The sequence below is a fragment of the Colobus angolensis genome, unplaced genomic scaffold, assembly GCF_000951035.1.
Source record: "Colobus angolensis palliatus isolate OR3802 unplaced genomic scaffold, Cang.pa_1.0 Scaffold257, whole genome shotgun sequence".
In the NCBI taxonomy this organism is placed as follows: domain Eukaryota; kingdom Metazoa; phylum Chordata; class Mammalia; order Primates; family Cercopithecidae; genus Colobus; species Colobus angolensis.
The window spans coordinates 5321482-5340050 of NW_012115788.1; the positions used below are offsets into that span (position 1 = coordinate 5321482).

The following is an 18569-nucleotide window of genomic DNA, read 5'->3' on the forward strand; positions in this document are numbered from 1 at the left end:
ATCCGCCCGTCTCGGCCTCCCAAAGTGCTGGGATTACAGGCTTGAGCCACCGCGCCCGGCCGCATGAACCATTTTTTAAGTATGATAAATGCAATGTAGTCTTACAATGATGTGGTGGTGGGTTAGGGCCGGGCTGGAGATGAAAGTGGGAAGTCTGAATTAGTTTAAAAAATTAATTACACTTTAAAATGCTGTCCTATCAAAGACAGAGAACATTTCTCTTTTGTCCTATTTTAAAATAAGATTAAAACAAAACAAAACACCTGCTGCCACTGGTGAGAGTTACTTGTGAGTTCCGGTCCAGTAACTAAGTGGTCTCTCGATGGAGTCTTGAAACACCATAACACAAGTCCTGTTTTGCTATTGGGAGGTGTTTATCTTATATCCAAATCATTTTTTTTAATTTAAATCCTGAATTTAGTACCATGTAATAATCTGCACATTTATATATTATCTATTGTAATACCCAGTGTTCACAATGTGCAAACTGGACATACATTATTGCTAAATTATGCATGTGAAATTTCTTTTCTGGATATTTTATACTAAATTGATCTTCAGGAGAAAATAAGTGCTTAGTAAGTTATGGGAAGCAGTTTCATCATGCCCACTGTATCTGGGGACTGCAATTTCCACCCCTTGCATGAGTCTGGTGAGACAGAACAATCACACAGCAAAGTAAGTGATGCAACTTTATTCCTCACAGATAGGCAGCAAGGGACAATACAAGCTTAATATTCATGGCAAGTCTGTCAAGGCTCAGCATAGTTTCCCAGGGCAGATAGAGTCAGCTACATCTGCACGTAGCTGAGGGACCTTCGAAGCATGCTCCACCCTGGGTTTTATACCTTGAGGATACTTGACATACTGGGCTAAGGCACCCTAAGATCCTGTTTCAGGAGGGATGGGAACACAGCCCAGTCTGTTCTGGCCAGTTCCTCCTCATCTGAGAATGTTCCATTTCTAGCACATTCTACAGTTATTCTGAGAACTACGAGAGAGAAAGGGGTGATGAGCTGGGTCACCAGTGCAATTGAAAGATTTGTTCTGCAAGCTGCTCAGATATTGGAATGAATTTATAGACCTAATCTACTACTCTATGTTTCATATTACAAATAAAAAAAAGAACATATAATACTGTTGAAAAAATCAGATGCAAAGTGTTTCTATGTAAAGGAGGATCCATAATATTACTTGATTTAGATTGTAAAATATATACTGATAAAAATATTTATAAATATTTATAAAATTATTTCTATTTTCATTTGGTCTATATTCATTTTTAGGATAATAGCTACCACATAGTGAGCACTCACTGTGTTCCAGCTGCTAGCTTAAGTGCTGTCTATGTATCCTTTGATTTAATCTTCATGACTGTAAAGCAGGCACTCATGTTATCTCCCTATCACGGAATTAGAAATGGACCTGTGGAGACTTAAAGTAACATGTCTGCCACCCAGTGAGGGAATGAGCAAGCTTAGACTCAAACATACTGAAATATTGCTTCCAAATTGCAGGTGATTCATTAGAAGCTCAAGAAACCAACCGGGGAATCATCTGCAGCATTAAAAAGTAGAGAATAAAATAAAATGACATATAATAAAATGTATAGAAAATAGCCCAAAGCATCACAAATAGAGAAAGTATTATTCTGTGAAACTTTTGTTTTAAATACACATGCACATATGTCTGTGTGAACTGATTCTTCATATAGAGTGCATTACTCACTGTGGGTAATGTCTTGAAATATATAAAATATACACTATGCTGAAATCAAAAGCAATAGCAATCTGCTTCTAAAAGGCTGAACATTCGAGCTAATTTTTAAAAGCTATGTATAGTGACTCTCACAGGATGTTAGATACATGTTGGCTCACAGCTAAGTATTCTATTCTATTTTTTAAAGTTCATGCTAAAAGAAGAAAAACACTGTAAAATCAATTCCCCTTCCAGCAGATTGATAGAATTCACAACAAAACCAAACAGAGAGAACTCACAATAAAAAATAACGTACACACAAAGTCTCATTTATTTTTGTCTGAAGCACATAGGAGCTCACTCAGCACAATAACAGTAAGCGAATCATACAAATATTGAGAAAAAATGTTCCTATGAATACATACATATATATTCTTAAGAGTAGCGATCAGGAGTTACAACAAATGTAAACTGGTTTTCTCTGAAGAATGCTTTCTGACAGGCTTTTGGGTTGGAAATGGTATGGACAGGTAAATCACTGTCATATAACAGATAAGCTAAGAATAACTTCTGTTACCACCATTGTGATTTGTTTCTTCCCCACCCTAAATGATCAATGTACTTTGTAATCTCCCCCACCCTTAAGAAGGTTCTTTATAATCTCCCCCACCCTTAAGAAGGTTCTTTGTAATTCTCCCCACCCTTGAGAATGTATTTTGTGAGATCCACCCCCTGCCCACAAAACATTGCTCCTAACTCCACCGCCTATCCCAAAACCTAAAAGAACCAATGATAATCCCACCACTCTTTGCTGACTCCTTTTTCGGACTCAGCCCATCTGTACCCAGGTGAAATAAACAGCGTTGTTGCTCACACACACACAAAAAGAGTAACTTCTGTTACCCAAGTCATTTGAACCCCATGCAGTGTGAAAGTCCTCTTGAAATTTACATTTAATTCCACCATTGGCCTGGTTGACTTCCACATTTCACTAAATTCGGACAAGATCCACAAAGCAACCCCCTCAACTCTCAATCTCTCACACTCAGGGCTGTGGGAAGGAAGGGCAGGTGAAACCAGGTGCGAACACATGCATGGGGAACCAATGTCAGGATTTTCTAACAGTGTCCTTCTGTTTCTGCACTTCCAAAGTCATACGTAAACTGGCTAGTAGATCTGAAATTGCTAACATCTCCTTGAAGCTGTACAAAAAAAAAAAAGCACTTCAAAAATTCTTCACAATCCAAACAATTTAAAAATCATTTCAAGTCATTACTTTTTCGTTTACCTGTTAATAACTCACATCATTGCTTTTAAGCATATGAATGTTTCCAACCATCATCATCAATTTTAAAAATGGACAACAATGAAAAGATGTCCAAGAGTCTCCAGAAGCATCCAAATTTTGGATCTCTCCCACGTATAGCACAAGGTAGAATTGATACAATGTGCCTTCCAGCTTGCCTTTAAAGCTCTCCATATGTCTGGTTCTGAGGTGAAAACATTAAAAATAGGAAGAGCCTGGTAGGGAGTGAAGATTCAAAATGCATTGCTAGATCTCACACCCGTTACATTTCTTCTCTAAGATCTCAGCTGCAGTTGCCAGTGGGGATATTGGAGGGTACAGTTTAAAGTTGGCTAAGCATTATGGGGAGAGTTTCCCACCATTTCTTTCCCTTTAACCTGTAGAATTCTTTCTGAAGTAAAAAAGTCTTAATGGGGGCTCAATGCTCACAGCATTAACTTAGAAAGACCCCTGGCATGAAGGGAGCTTGTTCCAAGATCTCCTCTTGGGGTCTGATAATTCAACGAGAGAACCAGCCAAGAGAATAAATTAGGGAACAGTCTCCTTGGTCTGTTCAGGACAACCTTTCACATCCTAATCTTTCACTTCCCAGGTTTCCTTCTCATTTGAAAATGAAATTCACCTTAGCTGATCAGCCTGCTTTTGTGTTTTGGTTGCAAAAATATTTTGTGAATTTATGATAATCGATACTTTTGAATGGTTTTTACCTTTCAAAGAGTATTCTGTTGAAAACACCATGGAACATGAAGGAAATGGTGGAGGGTGGGGTGAGGAGGCTGTTAAGTTAATTGTTTCTTTCCTGTCAGAGAGCAAGATATTCAAACAAAAAGTGACAAATAAGATTGGCTTGGAAAAGTACCACTCCAAAATTCAGAAAGTCAACCTACATTAGGCAAAGGCAACATTTCAAAGTGCAGAAAATCTGGCCCCAGGTATAGCTAAATGCCTGTGGTACAGAAAAAAAAAAAAAAAAGCATACATAACATTCAGGAACACCGCACTTGGAGAAATAGAACACATAAGTTATAAGTGATGCGGAGAGATCAAAGTACATATAAACATTTCAACACATCCTATTTTTACCAGGAAAGATATTCAGGTCTTAACACACTATCAGAGCTAAATTTAAATGTTTAACAGGATGGTTGTATACAGCCATTCCTACTGCTTCTGATGCTACACTTATTTATATTTACTACACATGAGTCCTAGGTCTACATGAAAACTGATGTTCAACATCAAAATGTACACCCTTAAAGAAGGTAAAAGTGTAGGATCTTGCAAACACTAGAAGCAGCTACTGCCTGTAAGTGGATATTACACATCTCATCTAAATTCCTAAGCCTACTCATTTGGTTAGACACCATGTAATCAAGTTCCTTTGGCAGTGATTGAGGGATAAAGCTGAAGATTCTTGCTAGCCCCGTAGAGAAATGGGGAGAAATTTGGCAAGGCCTCTTTGACATGGCTCAGGAATTAGAAATATTAGAAATACAGACTAAGACTGGAAATTGGGTTTACTAAGCTACTTATCTCACAAAACAAACTCTGTTATTTATTAAAAAAATAAAACTAAACCTCTGTTCCCTCTTTAGGTGTCACATATACATAAGCAAATCTAAAAGTACTTCTATTAGGGAAAAAACCTGGGCCAATTACTGCTAAATTAAGTGTGTGAAAATAAAATTTACACTATAGGAGGGGGAACTATGTTTTTTGTTCTGTAAATACGGAGTTAGCTATATTACATAAAGTTTTCTACTATAAGGTAATATTAAAGAGTCACCCCTAAGCTCTAGGAATGAGTGTTACAATATATTAAGAAAGTCTATTCCTTTTCCTTGCTCATTTATAGTATTTGCAATTAAATAAGAAAAATATAGAATTTAAATAACATTCACACCAATACTTAAAGATTTATTATAAGGTCATAATTTGGTTTTAATTCTAGGTTATGGGAAAACACACTGTGTTAGGAAGCATAAAAATATTCTTTGCTTTGTAATGTTCCTAAATATCTCGTAAGAATTGTCCTGTTAATGTAAATATTAAGTAGGACATTATGTACTCTTCATTATCCTAAAATTCTAATGTCCTAAAAATTATAGGGAGTTAAACAGAAAATTGGCTAAAATTAGAAAATAGAGTCCTTTCAATACACAGGGTTTAAAGATTTTTAACAGTATTTCTTTAACAGGATTTGTCCTTTATTTTAAAGTTCTAGCAGACTGATATCCGAGTTTTGAATTTCCAGAAACTACAATATATTGTTTGGGTGGAATAGGCCATGGCAATGGAACCTGTCCTGTTAGTATTGGCGGCTCCTGGATGCCCATCACTTGCCCCGGTTCACGAAGACTCCAGTCTACATAAATTTCATAAAGCACGGAATTTGTTTCTCTTCTGATAAAATGGAAGCAATGACATCTCACAGTTATAAGTTGATTTTAAAGTGCACAAAAAATACAACTATTTATGCCATGTAGTTACATGAATAATATTCCTAAGAGACTTTAAATCTTTAATACCCAACTTCTGTCAAACACTTTGAAGCACAAAACTATATTAAGAAAGCATGTGGCATTCAATTTCTGACATTCATCCCCAAAGAAGGCAAAGCACAACACTAACACATCTCTGAAATGCAAATTCCATTAAGTGCAAATTTCTAAAACACAAGGTCAACCTAGAAACACGTTTTGAAATTCAACAAGTTCTCTTTTTAAATTAGTATGCTCGGTATATAATTTTCAAACACAATCTGAAGTGATTTTCTAACATTTGTTCGCAGTCTAACTTTTGCTCCCTCATAAAAATATACTCTCATGGGTCCATTTTCTGTTTTCTAATTTTTGCATTTATTAGCTCAAAATATCTAACCTTTTAGGAACATCTTTTCTTTCCACATTTTCAAATATGAAAAAGGCTTTGCTTAAGTTTTATCGTAGGAACACCACCAGTAATAGCATTCCCTTCTGTTTGAGCTTAAAGTACGTCTGAGCAGCTCCAAAGGGAGACATTTTCATGAAATTTATGAACCCTCTCAACCAGAGTTGAGAATTAGTGCAGCTTCCTTCGAACTATTTGTCAAGTGAATACTGTAACTAGACACAGAAAGGGATAGTCATCCCAAGAACAAGGTACTATTTTTTGACTTTCTAACTCCACCTGGGCACAAGGGAGATGCAGAACCACGCTAATCCCAGGAGAATGTCGTAGATGCCCGAGGGTCTTACACTGAGCTGGAAAACGGAACCACCTGCTTTCCGCCCACATAAACCTCCTCAATATTTCGATCATCTCCTGAAAGAAAAATCAAGGAATCATGTATAAAATGCTTTTGTGTCAATAAGTATCTTCCTTGCCATTGGGAGAGATTTTTTTTTAAGATACTTCTAGGAGAGGAAATACTAAAAGCTGCTTTCCCCCCACCCTCAGATTGTTTATAGTCTGAACAGGAAGATATGACCGGTAGAAAATGTCATAGCTAATTTGATGATTAAGGTCTGAATTCTGCGTCAGAGGCAGAAATCACATAAAGTTGACTCAACCCCCTATAGCTGTCCTTTCTCAGCTAAAGTGGTTGGTTTACATTTTGCCCCCACTGAGAAATAAATACTACTCTTTACGCTCCAGAATCAGCTCCACAAGAAGTAACACACGTCTTTCCATCTCGAGTTCACTCAGTCCTGAGCTCACTCAACAGAATGGGAGAGAGAGTAGAATTTTCCGCATTACTGTTTCTGTCTCTGAATGGAATTGAATGTGAGTACATCACAAGCACATGTGGTGAGACTCTACTATATATTTGTCACAAAAACATGGTAGGGGAGAATGTCAGATACCAAATGAGTACAAGGGGGTTGAACATGAAGATCTCTTCACCTTTGGCCTTCCATTCCTCAGCTTAGAATTTATGACTAGAGATTTCAAATAGAACCTTTAAATAATGTGCCACCAATGGGCTTGATGCTTCAGAGTGTTAAAAAAATAATGAATTAAAGCAAATTATCATACATAGAGTTTAATATATGGTATGGTAAATATATAGAGCCATACCCAAGAAAAAGCCACAGAAAGGTTTTATTTAATATTTAGCATGGAGACATACATCTACCTACCTAGATAGAGGAACTTCTGGATAACAGCCTAAAATGGAAAATAAACGTAATAAGAAAGACTAGTTTGTGCATTTAGAAAAGTAAATTCACAGGCAATAGTGGTTGGCAAAGCCCAGAAATACGAATTTATTTCTTAATGTCAAAATCTACTTCTATTAATTAAAAAAGAAGTGGCTATGTGCTTCATAAAAACCTCCCAGAACAACAAAATAATCCACTGGCAATTAACGGAAGTTTACCTATTGTGTGAAAGTTCTGGGTATGTAACTTTTGAGTCATCAGAGAAATGGTATTATATAAATTAAAGAAATTAATTTAGTAAAATAATTCAAGTATTTCAAGAGGGGTATGATATAAGACAAGCTCATCCAACCTGCCTTATTTTGTTTTTGCTGTTCTGTTTTGTTTTGTTTTAGGTATTTAGCAGCCTGAAGCCACGGTTTTTAGTTTCTGTCTCTACTGATAAGCAGAAAAGAGGGATGAGGGAGGGGGCTTTACTGGCACAACCAGAAACAGAAACTAAGACCCCATGACTGTATTCTCTCCCTTGGACACCCCTGATGTAAGAAAAACGACTAGGACTATATTCCCTATAGCCCTATTCCCAGAAATTTACTCTAATAAGAGAGTAAAATAATAAACAATATGAAAACAATGATGGGGTCAGGACACATTACCTCCAATCAAACACAGGAAGGTCACTCTGACCCTCCCCTCCCCCCTCCCCCCTCACCCAGATGCAGGTCGTAAGACCATTACGTAAAGGAGGGTGCCCTCCCTATGCCAGATCGCTGAAGACAAATGGTCACAGAGAAGAATCTGAACAAACAGGCCTTACTAAGTTCCCTCTAGCTTATTATCACTGGGTCACACTCTTTGTCCTATCATATTTCTCTACAGTTTTCCACTCTTCATCAAACCTACCATAAAAATACCCAAGTTTACCTGTTTCTTTGGGTTTTCACTTCCTTATGAAGGCTCCTGTCATGTAAAATTTATATTAAATAGGCCGGGTACAGTGGCTCATGCCTGTAATCCCAACACTTTGGGAGGCCAAGGCAGGTGGATTACCTAAGGTCAGGAGTTCAAGACCAGTTTGGCCAACATGGTGAAACCCCGTCTCTACCAAAATTACAAAAATTAGCTGGGTATGGTGGTGGGTGCCTGTAATCCCAGCTACTTGGGAGGCTGAGACAGGAGAGCTGCTTGAACCCAGGAGGCAGAGATTGCAGTGAGCTGAGATCGTGCCATTGCACTCCAGCCTGGGCGACAAGAGCAAAACTCTGTCTCAAAAAAATTTATATTAAATAAATGTGTATGCCTTTCTCCTGTTAATCTGTCTCTTGTTATAGTGACCTCGGCCTTGACCCTAAGATGGGTAGAGAAAAAGATATTTTTCCTCTTTTATAATAACAAATGGTACAAACTTCACATAATACAGAATTTTTCTTTTAAAAACTTTAATGTATTTATTATCACATTTACTCTCATAAGTAGATCAATTTAGAAATGGCAAAAGTTAATTCTGTTTTTAGGAAGAACTCAATATCTTACAAGGAATCATTTTTCAGGTAAGATGAACTAGTATATTGTATCCATAGAAAAACATTTTATAATAAGAGAAACAAAGTTCATTTTGTTAAATTAAAACCATTGACATAGCATCGCGGTCAAGAGCCTCGCCTCCGGTAGTCAGAAAGTCCTGTTTGTGAATCCAAACTCTGCCTACTAATCACTGGCTATGAGTCTTTACGTAAATCACTTAACCTCCCTTAAGTCTCACTGCCCCTATAAATTAACATGGCAATATTAATAGTACCTACTCTCTTAGAGTTGCTCCGATGATCGAACAAAATTAGATATGGAAGTGCCTAATCCCATGCCTACCCAGCACATAGCAAATGTTCAATGAGTGCTAATTACATTATGGCTGTTTGTGGCCAAATACATTCAAATATACAAAAACATTCAAAATATAAAAGTTTTGTTGGCTGGGCACCGTGGCTCACGCCTGTAATCCCAGCACTTTGGGAGGCCAAGGCGGGTGGATCATGAGGTCAGGAGATTAAGATCATCCTGACTAACATGGTGAAACCCCGTCTCTACTAAAAATACAAAAAATTAGCCAGGCATGGTGGCGGGCACCTGTAGTCCCAGCTACTTGGGAGGCTGAGGCAGGAGAATGGCGTGAACCCAGGAGGTGGAGCTTGCAGTGAGCTGAGATCATGCCACTGCACTCCAGCCTGGGCTAAAGAGCGAGACTCTGTCTCCAAAAAAAAAAAAAAAAAAAATGTTTTGTTAATACCATTATTTTTAACATTGCTGTCATAAAATTATAATAATTATTAAAGGGCTCTAGTGTCCCTTTTAAGATTTTCCTGCATTCCATTAAAATGTTTCAGTTTCTATTTTCTTTTCTACAGGGAAGCTATTATGACAAGGACTTTATGAAATAAATGCCTTTTGATTAACTTTTTTTTTACTTACCTCAGAAATATCACCCAAAAAATCCCCATAAAACAGATCAATGGGAGAGTCGGATGCTTTGGGGTTGATCAGGAGGGCATCAAATTCCTTGCCCACTTCAAAGTTTCCAATCTCACCATCCAGCCCCAGGGCTATTGAGAACAAGTGAATAAACAGTCAGGATTGCAAGCCATCAGACCACACTAATGTCTCAGTTTGTAAGGACAGATTTTGCCAACATGTCGCTAGGAGAGAAAAAAATAGTATCTTAACAGTGAGACAGAAAAGCACTCTCATTCTAATAGGTCACAAGACTTCTACTTACATAAAGTGGAGTATGCACAGGAAAGCAAAATCTGAGAATAAAAACAGTTCTCTTCATTACTGTATCATAATTCTGATATGTCTCTATTTCAGCTCTACCAGTGCATTTCATTTCATAGCCCAGCTGGTCTATGCTTTTCATTTATCCCTCTAAGAAACGTGATGATTAACGTAATACCTTTATTCTTCTTCCCTTCTATTCTCCCCCCAACACTCCAAACTCCTTGCATTGCCTTTTTTTATTCTTTCTGTTCCATGAAATAGCTGACAAGATTTATTTTCACGGAAGTGAAATGAAACTTGAATAAATAAAAAATAATTATCCTTTTGCATATTTGTCAATGCAGGCATATCCATCAGAAATTCCTTAGTTTAAATCCTTTGAATGGAAAAAAAAAGCTCACTTCTCAAACTGAACAGATTCTGGTAACTCAAAAGTCCCAATGGCTTTTGAAAACAGACCAATCTCTTTCCAACCCTGAAGGTTTTCTGGTCACCAGAGAAGAATGGTTTTCTAAAACAGAGCACAGGCCAATAATTATCTATTGACTTGGCTCATCTCACAGCTACAACTCATGTTCCAAGATTACTGGATACCAAGGAAGAACATCTCTCATTTTTATGATTTAGTTTCAGAAAGATGGGGGTAGTTGGCTTTCCTCGCCAACGGAGGTATTGGATCTAAAGTTCCTTAAAGCCTGTAATCTGAGGAAGGTGTACACTGGGGTCACAAATGGAAGCATGAATAAAAGGAAGGTTAACCAGAGTGCAGTATTATTTATTTCAATTTTCACATGTGTTTGTTGCATTCTATCACTGCTAAGATACACTTTCATGTTAAAATATTGAATCGATTATCTTTGTTAGGAAATATCTAATACATTATATTTCTACCTGTAGGTATCCAAAAGTTGTGGCATTTCTCTAAACACTGACTTAGAAATCTTACTTGTTCTTAAAAGGTTCTTTAAAGGGCAACTCTTTTATTCTCAGAAAAGAAAAATGGCTTTTTAGCTGAAGTACTCTCTTTAGCAAGACAGGGGTATGAAAATAATCCGAAATGTTAAAAGGAGCCAGGTGACTTCTACTAATTGTACGGGGAAGGACTGAATGTAATAGAAAATCATTGGAAATTCTCTCCTCCTTCACTGATTACTCGACTTCTTTTTGCCCTTGACAAAGAAGCATGTCAAGTATAAGTTTTTAATGACTGACTTCAACGTAAAATTGTTGAGCATTTAATAGACCAGATAACCAGGTGCAGTGACTAGGGTTTAGGCAGGGTTGATGGTATATATAAACCAACTGGGTTGTTCAGTAAAGCCTGGAGACTTCAGGAATGAACTAACCAAAAATGACACAATTCTTTTCAGTGAATTTGTAAACTGATATAAATAAAAATTGTTGCCCAGAGATCCCATTGGGCTGGTAAGTGACTCAAATGCATTTCAGGAAATGTGGTTTTGCTGCCTTTGGAGTAAATGTTGGTTCTGTGAAGATCATTTTTGCTCATCTTGATCTTCTTGAGAATGAATGTAAAGGCCATGGCAGTGCTGGGAAAATGCCACACTTTAAATACGGATCCATTCATCTCATTTTACTCTGACTATAGTAAAGAAACAAACTAAGGAAGAGAAATTCCATGAGTAAGCCCAGTGACCCAGAAAATAGATTTAAAAGCTACACAGCAAAGTACAAATGATTTGGTAGGCACCCATGCTGGCTTGATCAAAGAAAGAGGACACTGATGAAGTAACTCACAGAGAGCCTAGAATTCAAAAAGCACTATTTAAATACAACTCGTTTGTACCATGAACATAGATGGTAGAATAACTACTCAAACTCAAATTCAGATGTGAAAGGACAATGGTGGTGTGGGTGAAAGGTTGTAACACTTATTAAAATAGTGGGTGATTTGAAACTTGGGATTTTGGAAAATGAACCATAAGACTTTGGGAAATTAAAAAAAAAAACAAAACCAAAAAACAAAACAAAAACAAAAACAAAAAACAACCCTGTATTTGTTTTTCTTGAAATGTGCTTATGGTGTTCATCCTAGTCCCCAACACTCAGAGAACATTGGAGAAGTTTCTCTTCCCAGGATATCTTGGCTTCGATCATCCTCCATTTGTAAGACTCAGGGCATCTATCATATAAATCTACACCCAAATATGTTTCTAAATCTATATCTACATTTTAATTTCTCACTAGCTACCTACGGTTTCATGCTGTGTTTCACTATCATCCATTCCGATTACATTTATAATTCTAAAGTGACTTAAAGAAATACAATGACCAATTTTTATTTTTTTCCATAACAATACAGTTACATGTGAGAACTGGGAAAAGCTGATGGGCAATATTTGCATATCAACCAACTAAATTTTTACATCTTTATCCTTTAAAAGAGGTTTGAGGAATTAGTGTACTTAAGTATATGAACCAAATGCATGGTCTGGGCAGGGATTTATACAGGAAGTAGTGGAAGGGCAGAAGGTAAGAAATCTGCATGCTGGCATCAGATTAGGTGGATTCTAATCATAGCACATTGTGGCTTGATAGCTGTGTAAGCCTCACTCAGACTCCTTGTTTGTAAAACGAAATGAATAACAGTGGTTGTGAGGATTAAATAACAACACATATAAAGTATGTTGTATGATTCCTATCACAGGGAAAGAGTTTAGTAAGCCTTGGCTACTATTTTTTTTTTTTTTTTTTTTGAGACGGAGTCTCGCTCTGTCGCCTGGGCTGGAGTGCAGTGGCCGGATCTCAGCTCACTGCAAGCCCCGCCTCCCGGGTTTACGCCATTCTCCTGCCTCAGCTTCCCAAGTAGCTGGGACTATAGGCGCCCGCCACCTCGCCCGGCTAGTTTTTTGTATTTTTTAGTAGAGACGGGGTTTCACCGTGTTAGCCAGGATGGTCTCGAACTCCTGACCTTGTGATCCACCCGTCTCGGCCTCCCAAAGTGCTGGGATTACAGGCTTGAGCCACCGCGCCCGGCCGGCTACTATTTTACTATTATGATCATCACTCAGGCCACTGGAGAGCAAGTTACCTGACTCAGTGGAAAAACAGATTCTTTAATTTATTTATTTGGAGACAAGGTCTCACTCTGTTGCCCACGCTGAAGTGTAGTGGTGCAATCACTGCTCACTGCAGCCTCTACCTCCCTGGGTTCAGATGATCCTCCCACCTCAGCCTCCCAAGTAGCCAGGACTACAGGCACACTCCACCAAGCCCAGCTAATTTTTTTATTTTTTGTAGAAACAGGGTTTTGTCACATTGCCCAGGCTGGTCTCAAACTCCTGGGCTCAAGGGATCTGCCTGCCTCAGCTTCCCAAAGTGCTGGGATTACAGACGTGAGTTACTGTGATTCTTAGGCGCCTGGCCTAAGAATGGATTATTTTAAAGAACTCATATCCATGTAACCAATGTAATATCCATTAAAACAATCAATATGATAACTGTGTCTCAGACACCTATTCTACTAAAGACAGTGAAATCACTGAAGGAATGATTCCTCCGTCAGTGAACTTCACTTTACTGGCTGAGTTCTGGATATGTTACATGAGATGAGATCATTATGAATATTGGATTTTCCTAATACCAATCATGCACCTTCACACTACATCCAAGGACGCAGATCAGCATGGTTGTATATTATGTGAGAGAAAAATGTAATAGTCATTACCTTGGCTTCCTCCAAGAGTAGCTAGCCTGAAGACTTCTTTGAGTGTGAGGCTTTTCTCGTTTACCTTATTAATTAAAAGGATATTGGAAACCATCACTGCTCTTCTGATTGCATCAAGCATGGAATATGAATAGCCACCAGCCACGTCTACAGTAGGTAAAATAAAACCAAAACAGTAACCTTGTGAGGATAAATGGTATAATACATATATAGCATTGTTTTTATGACATTCAGTCCTTAATATACTTTTTTAAAAAAGCTCTTTACTATAAACACAAGATAGCCATAGACTAAGATTTAAAGCAATTCAAAAGCTGCAATTAGTGTCAAACGCATACTTGTATTAATTTCCTACAGCTGTTGCAACTAATAATCACAAATTTTCTAGCTTAAAACAGCAGAAATTTATTCTCTCACAATTTGGAGGTCAGAAGTCTGAAATTAAAGTGTTGGCAGGGCCACAATTCCCACAAGAGCTCTAAGGAAGAATTCTCCTTTACTTCTCCCAGCTTCTGGTGGCTCCTGGCATTCTTTGGCTTGTGGCAGCATCACTCCAATCTCTGCCTCCATCCTCAAATAGCCTTCTTCTCTTCTCCCTGTGTTTTCTATTTGTCTATCTTTTCCTGTCTCTTCTAAGGGTATTGATCACTGGAATTAGGACCCATTCTATTTTAGAAGGATCTCATCTTGAGATCTCTTCCTTAATTATATCTACAAAGAACTTTATTCCAAATGAGGTCACATTTACAGATTCCGATAGACATATTTTAGGAACCCACACACAACCCACCACAATACTCAAATGGTTTAAAGAGCCAAAAGAAACTCTTATCTCTGAAGAGTCCATGAACCCTCATAGAAATTGTTGAAATATGCCTGCACAGTTATAAAGATAATTTAGATAATATGTGGTTTAAAATAAGCTCACGGTTCTGTTCACTAAAAATTTATCCTAACCTTGTTCTAATCCAGATGAGAACTCTGGGAAATTAAAAAGCCACTTCTTTATAATTTTTATGAAGAGCTTTTAGAATAAACTTGTATATTTTGGGAAATTAGTGTAATAAATGAGCAATGCTAATGTAGACAGCTCTATATTTTGGTAGGCATCATTAAATGAGGAATGAGATTTTAGTGATTTAAATAAAGTCCCTAATCATAATCAAATGAAATACAACCTTTAACAAGAATGAACATGGAGTTAAGTGAGTTTATGTAAATAAATTTCAAATAAGTTAGTATGTTTTATTAAAGGAAAACACATTTATAGCTAACAAAGTAAGCTTCATATTTCAAGTGTTCCTTCTGTCATTTCTAGGTAGACATACGTAATTGTTAGTGCCTCTATATATGTTGCCAAAACAAAATAATTGCCTGTTTAGTAGTAACTCTAGATTGTAGCTCAATTTTATGCTCAACTATCTTATATGTCCTTAAACTTGTATTTAAATCAGAGAATCACCCAGCTCTCTAAAAAATTTCATTACATCTACTTAAGTTACTAGTCTGTGTTAATATGTAGTAACCATCCCTTAAATCTTCATTTTTATCATAGCTAGGAAAACAAATACTAAGGAAACAAATACAATTTGGGAACAGCACACATTAAGCTTTGAAATATTCTGTCTGCTGCTTCCTTCTTTATTGTTAAAACAACAAAAATGTTAAACATAAATAAAAGTGGAATAAAATTATATCACTATGTGGTATGAAAATATGTAAAGACTATATTTTATAATATATGGGTAAAGACTGGAAGTAAACATAGAGAAACGAAAGCAATGCAGTTAGGATGGTGTGAATATGGAAGATTTAAATACCTGCAGTTATAAAAATAAGGTATAAAATATCACAGAAAGTAGCATTTTCCTAAATACCTACTCAAAATTAACCTTACAGAAAGAATAAGGATAGATTAGGAAATAATGCTATGCAATTTACTGGAAAAAAATTGAGAGATGCCTTATGATGTTGATTTAATCATCCTATATTCTTCTGGTTGCCAATGTTATGTCAGTAAAATAACTGTAAACCAAGAAACAATTTTGTGCTCATCAAAGAAAGAACCCTGGGCTGCATAATTTCATGGTATTTAGTCAGGACCATTTGTGTAAGAGTCAAGCTTTTTTTTCCAGGGATTTCCACTGTGATAGTAACTTGCTGATTCTTCCCAACTGGATTAGCTTTGTAGTTTTCCCCTTCCATCTACAACACATTTAATGTCGGTGGAATCCCTACTTTATGATACGGCTAGAAGCACTGTGGTAGGATGGAAGGAGAAATCATGAATATCTACATTTTATAGACCTGGTTTTAAACTGTGCACATGGAACTTTTTGGTTTGTGGACCTTTGATCAGTAACTTAAGACCTATGAACCTCAATTTTCTCAGAAAATAGAAATAACATCACATATCTTAATAATTGCAGAGAAAATTCAGTTACATAACCAAAGTGCTGAAGAATGAGGGCCAAAGGGTGGAAACTGTGTGGAGGAGGGAGGAAAATTGAAGGATTTTCTCAGAAGATCTGTCTCCTTACCCCAAGACTCCCCCAGGACCACCACAATGAAGATGGTACCATTACTTGCTCGTCAGAGTCAATATTTGGACACTATTATTTGTAGGAAGACTTCGACAAAATTATACAAGAGCAAAAACTTAAGCCAGAGGACAATGGAAAGACCAAAAAATGATTTCATATGTACGTGCTCATTTCCTAAGCATTCATTCACTTACTCAGCAATCATTTACTACACCCCTTACATGTACTTGATTTACTGAAGCACTTGTAAATAAAACCTATGGGCTTTCCACATGAATGAGCTAACTATCTTGTTGGGGAGAAAGAAAAGAATCATATAAACAGACACATATTAACAATACATTTTTTTCACTTTAGTATCAAGAAAATGGAGATGAAGGGCCCATACTGATCGGATGGTAAGACAAGACCTCTTTAAGGAAATGACGTTTTAATCTAAGACAAGAACGAGAAGAACTCAGCCATATAAACAGAGGCAAAAAGGGCATTCAGACAGAGAAACAATGCATACAGGACTTTTGAGAGAAGGGAGTGCAATTTATAGAGAGGATAGCCAGGGTATTCAAAAAGCCAAGTCTATTCATAAAAGATAGCCAGGGTAGGGAGGAGAGAGTAGTGTGAGATGAGGCTGGCAGTGGATGGGTGTCAAACCAATGCGGAGCTTTGTAGTCTTTGTAATGAGCCTTACACATTCAAAATCCCACTGAAGGGTGACGAGCACGAGGGGGTGCCATGATCAGATTTTCATTGTGATTCTTTTGTAAAGAGGAGAATGGACTGGAAGGCCCTAGGATGGGTATGAGACCCATTAGGAAGCTGGTGCAGCAGTTCAGCAAGAAATGATGGCAGCTTGCATCAGGTGGTAGTGATCAATGAGGGGAAAGAGGATGGTTCCAGGAGATACTAAGGAGTCATGAGGTTGGGCATCATGCTGGAGAAGAAGTGAGGGAGAAGAAGGTCCCAAAGATAATGACCAAGTTTCTAGTTAGAGAAAATGAATTCTCTAAAAAGTAGAGCTATTTTAGAGAACTAGGTTTGAATGTGTTTTGGGATAGAACGAAGTTTGGGGGTTCCTTCAGGAGGGTCTAAGAGAAGGGAGAATGTAGTTAGTTGAAAACATAGGTTTAGAATTCAGAGAAGTCTGGGCTGGATATAAAAACCTGTGTGTCATCTGAGTATATTAAATCACATGAAGCCATGGTTGTAGATGGTACCTCCTAAGAAGAATGTGTAAAGTCAAAAGAGACTGCCAAAGACTGACCCTTGTAGCAAGCTTTCAAATGGCCAGGAGGAAGAGAATCAGCCTTCAGAGAAGACAAAGAAGGAAAGAACGAAGGTTCTTCATTGGATTCAAGATAAGATTATTTGGACAATGGAGAGAACAGTCAATCATGGCAAATACTGCTGAGAAGTCCCATTTGCATGGATGAGGATAGAATGGCAACCTTTGCAGTTGGCAGCAGAGATCCCAGTGATAATACCCACAGAAGAAAAAAGCAAAGGCAGTTGTCATGGAGGGTGGGGCAAGAATCCAGACTGAATTTGACGGAAGAGTGGAGAAGAGCCTAGACAGTGGTGACAGAATGGATCCCCACTCTTTGAAGAAGCTTTGCCATGAAGGGAGACAGACAGGTAGAGCAGGAGCAAGAGGAGGATGTCTGATTAATAATGGGTTTTGGGCCGGGCATGGTGACTCATGCCTGTAATCCCAGCACTGTGGGAGGCCAAGGCAGGTGGATCACCTGAGGTCAGGAGTTCAAGACCAGCCTGGCCAACATGGCAAAACCCTGTCTCTACTAAAAATACAAAAATTAGCTGGGTGTGGTGGCATGTGCTTGTATTCCCAGCTACTCGGGAGGCTGAGGCAGGAGAATCAGTTGAACCAGGGAGGCTGAGGTTGCAGTGGGCTGAGATTGCACCACTGCACTCCAGCCTGGGAAACAGAGACCCCATCTCAAACAAAGAAACAAACAAACAAACAAAGGTTTTGTTTCTTTGCTTAAATGTTTGTGTACCAGCAGGAATGATCCAGCAGGAAGGAGACACTGATGATATAGGACGATCTAGGGCCAAAGGAATTCGTTTATTGAGATGCTGGGAGAGGGAAAGACAACAGAACACATACTGGGGTATTTTGGTATTTTTGCCTTTGATTGGAAGAAGGGCTTTGTTGTTTTGTTTTTGCTGTGACAGGGAAAAGAAGAGAAAATGCCAGCAGATGCAGAAAGGTGTGTGAATTTGGTGGGAGATTGAGGGAAGGATTTCTGGTTATTTCTATTTTCTCAATGACTTATGAGATGAGGGAGGTAGAAGTTAGGGTAGAAAGTTTAAGAAGAAATGAGAAAATGCTGTCTTGGAAAAAGGAGATATATGCTTATTACAGACTAATAACTGTCTCTATTGCCCAAGCGGACGGCCAT

General features: G+C 37.8%; 1 protein-coding gene across 3 annotated transcripts in view; it reads right to left on the bottom strand.

Annotated features, from left to right (window-relative positions):
• Nucleotides 1–678: 678 nt before the first annotated feature.
• The window catches only part of GDA (guanine deaminase), a 121742-nt gene continuing 103851 nt past the window's right edge, over nucleotides 679–18569 (bottom strand). The window contains exons 10-15 of one of the 3 annotated variants that reach the window (XM_011947037.1): nucleotides 13607–13753; nucleotides 9613–9743; nucleotides 7126–7153; nucleotides 6241–6307; nucleotides 3712–3803; nucleotides 679–991 (exon numbers count right to left, since the gene is read on the bottom strand). In XM_011947037.1, coding sequence (XP_011802427.1) covers nucleotides 873–991; nucleotides 3712–3803; nucleotides 6241–6307; nucleotides 7126–7153; nucleotides 9613–9743; nucleotides 13607–13753 — 584 coding nt within the window. In that variant the 3' untranslated portion in view covers nucleotides 679–872. Of the gene's footprint in view, nucleotides 992–2595; nucleotides 3804–5547; nucleotides 6308–7125; nucleotides 7154–9612; nucleotides 9744–13606; nucleotides 13754–18569 lie in introns of those variants that run through there. The other 2 variants (XM_011947035.1, XM_011947036.1) reach the window with 2 other exon arrangements.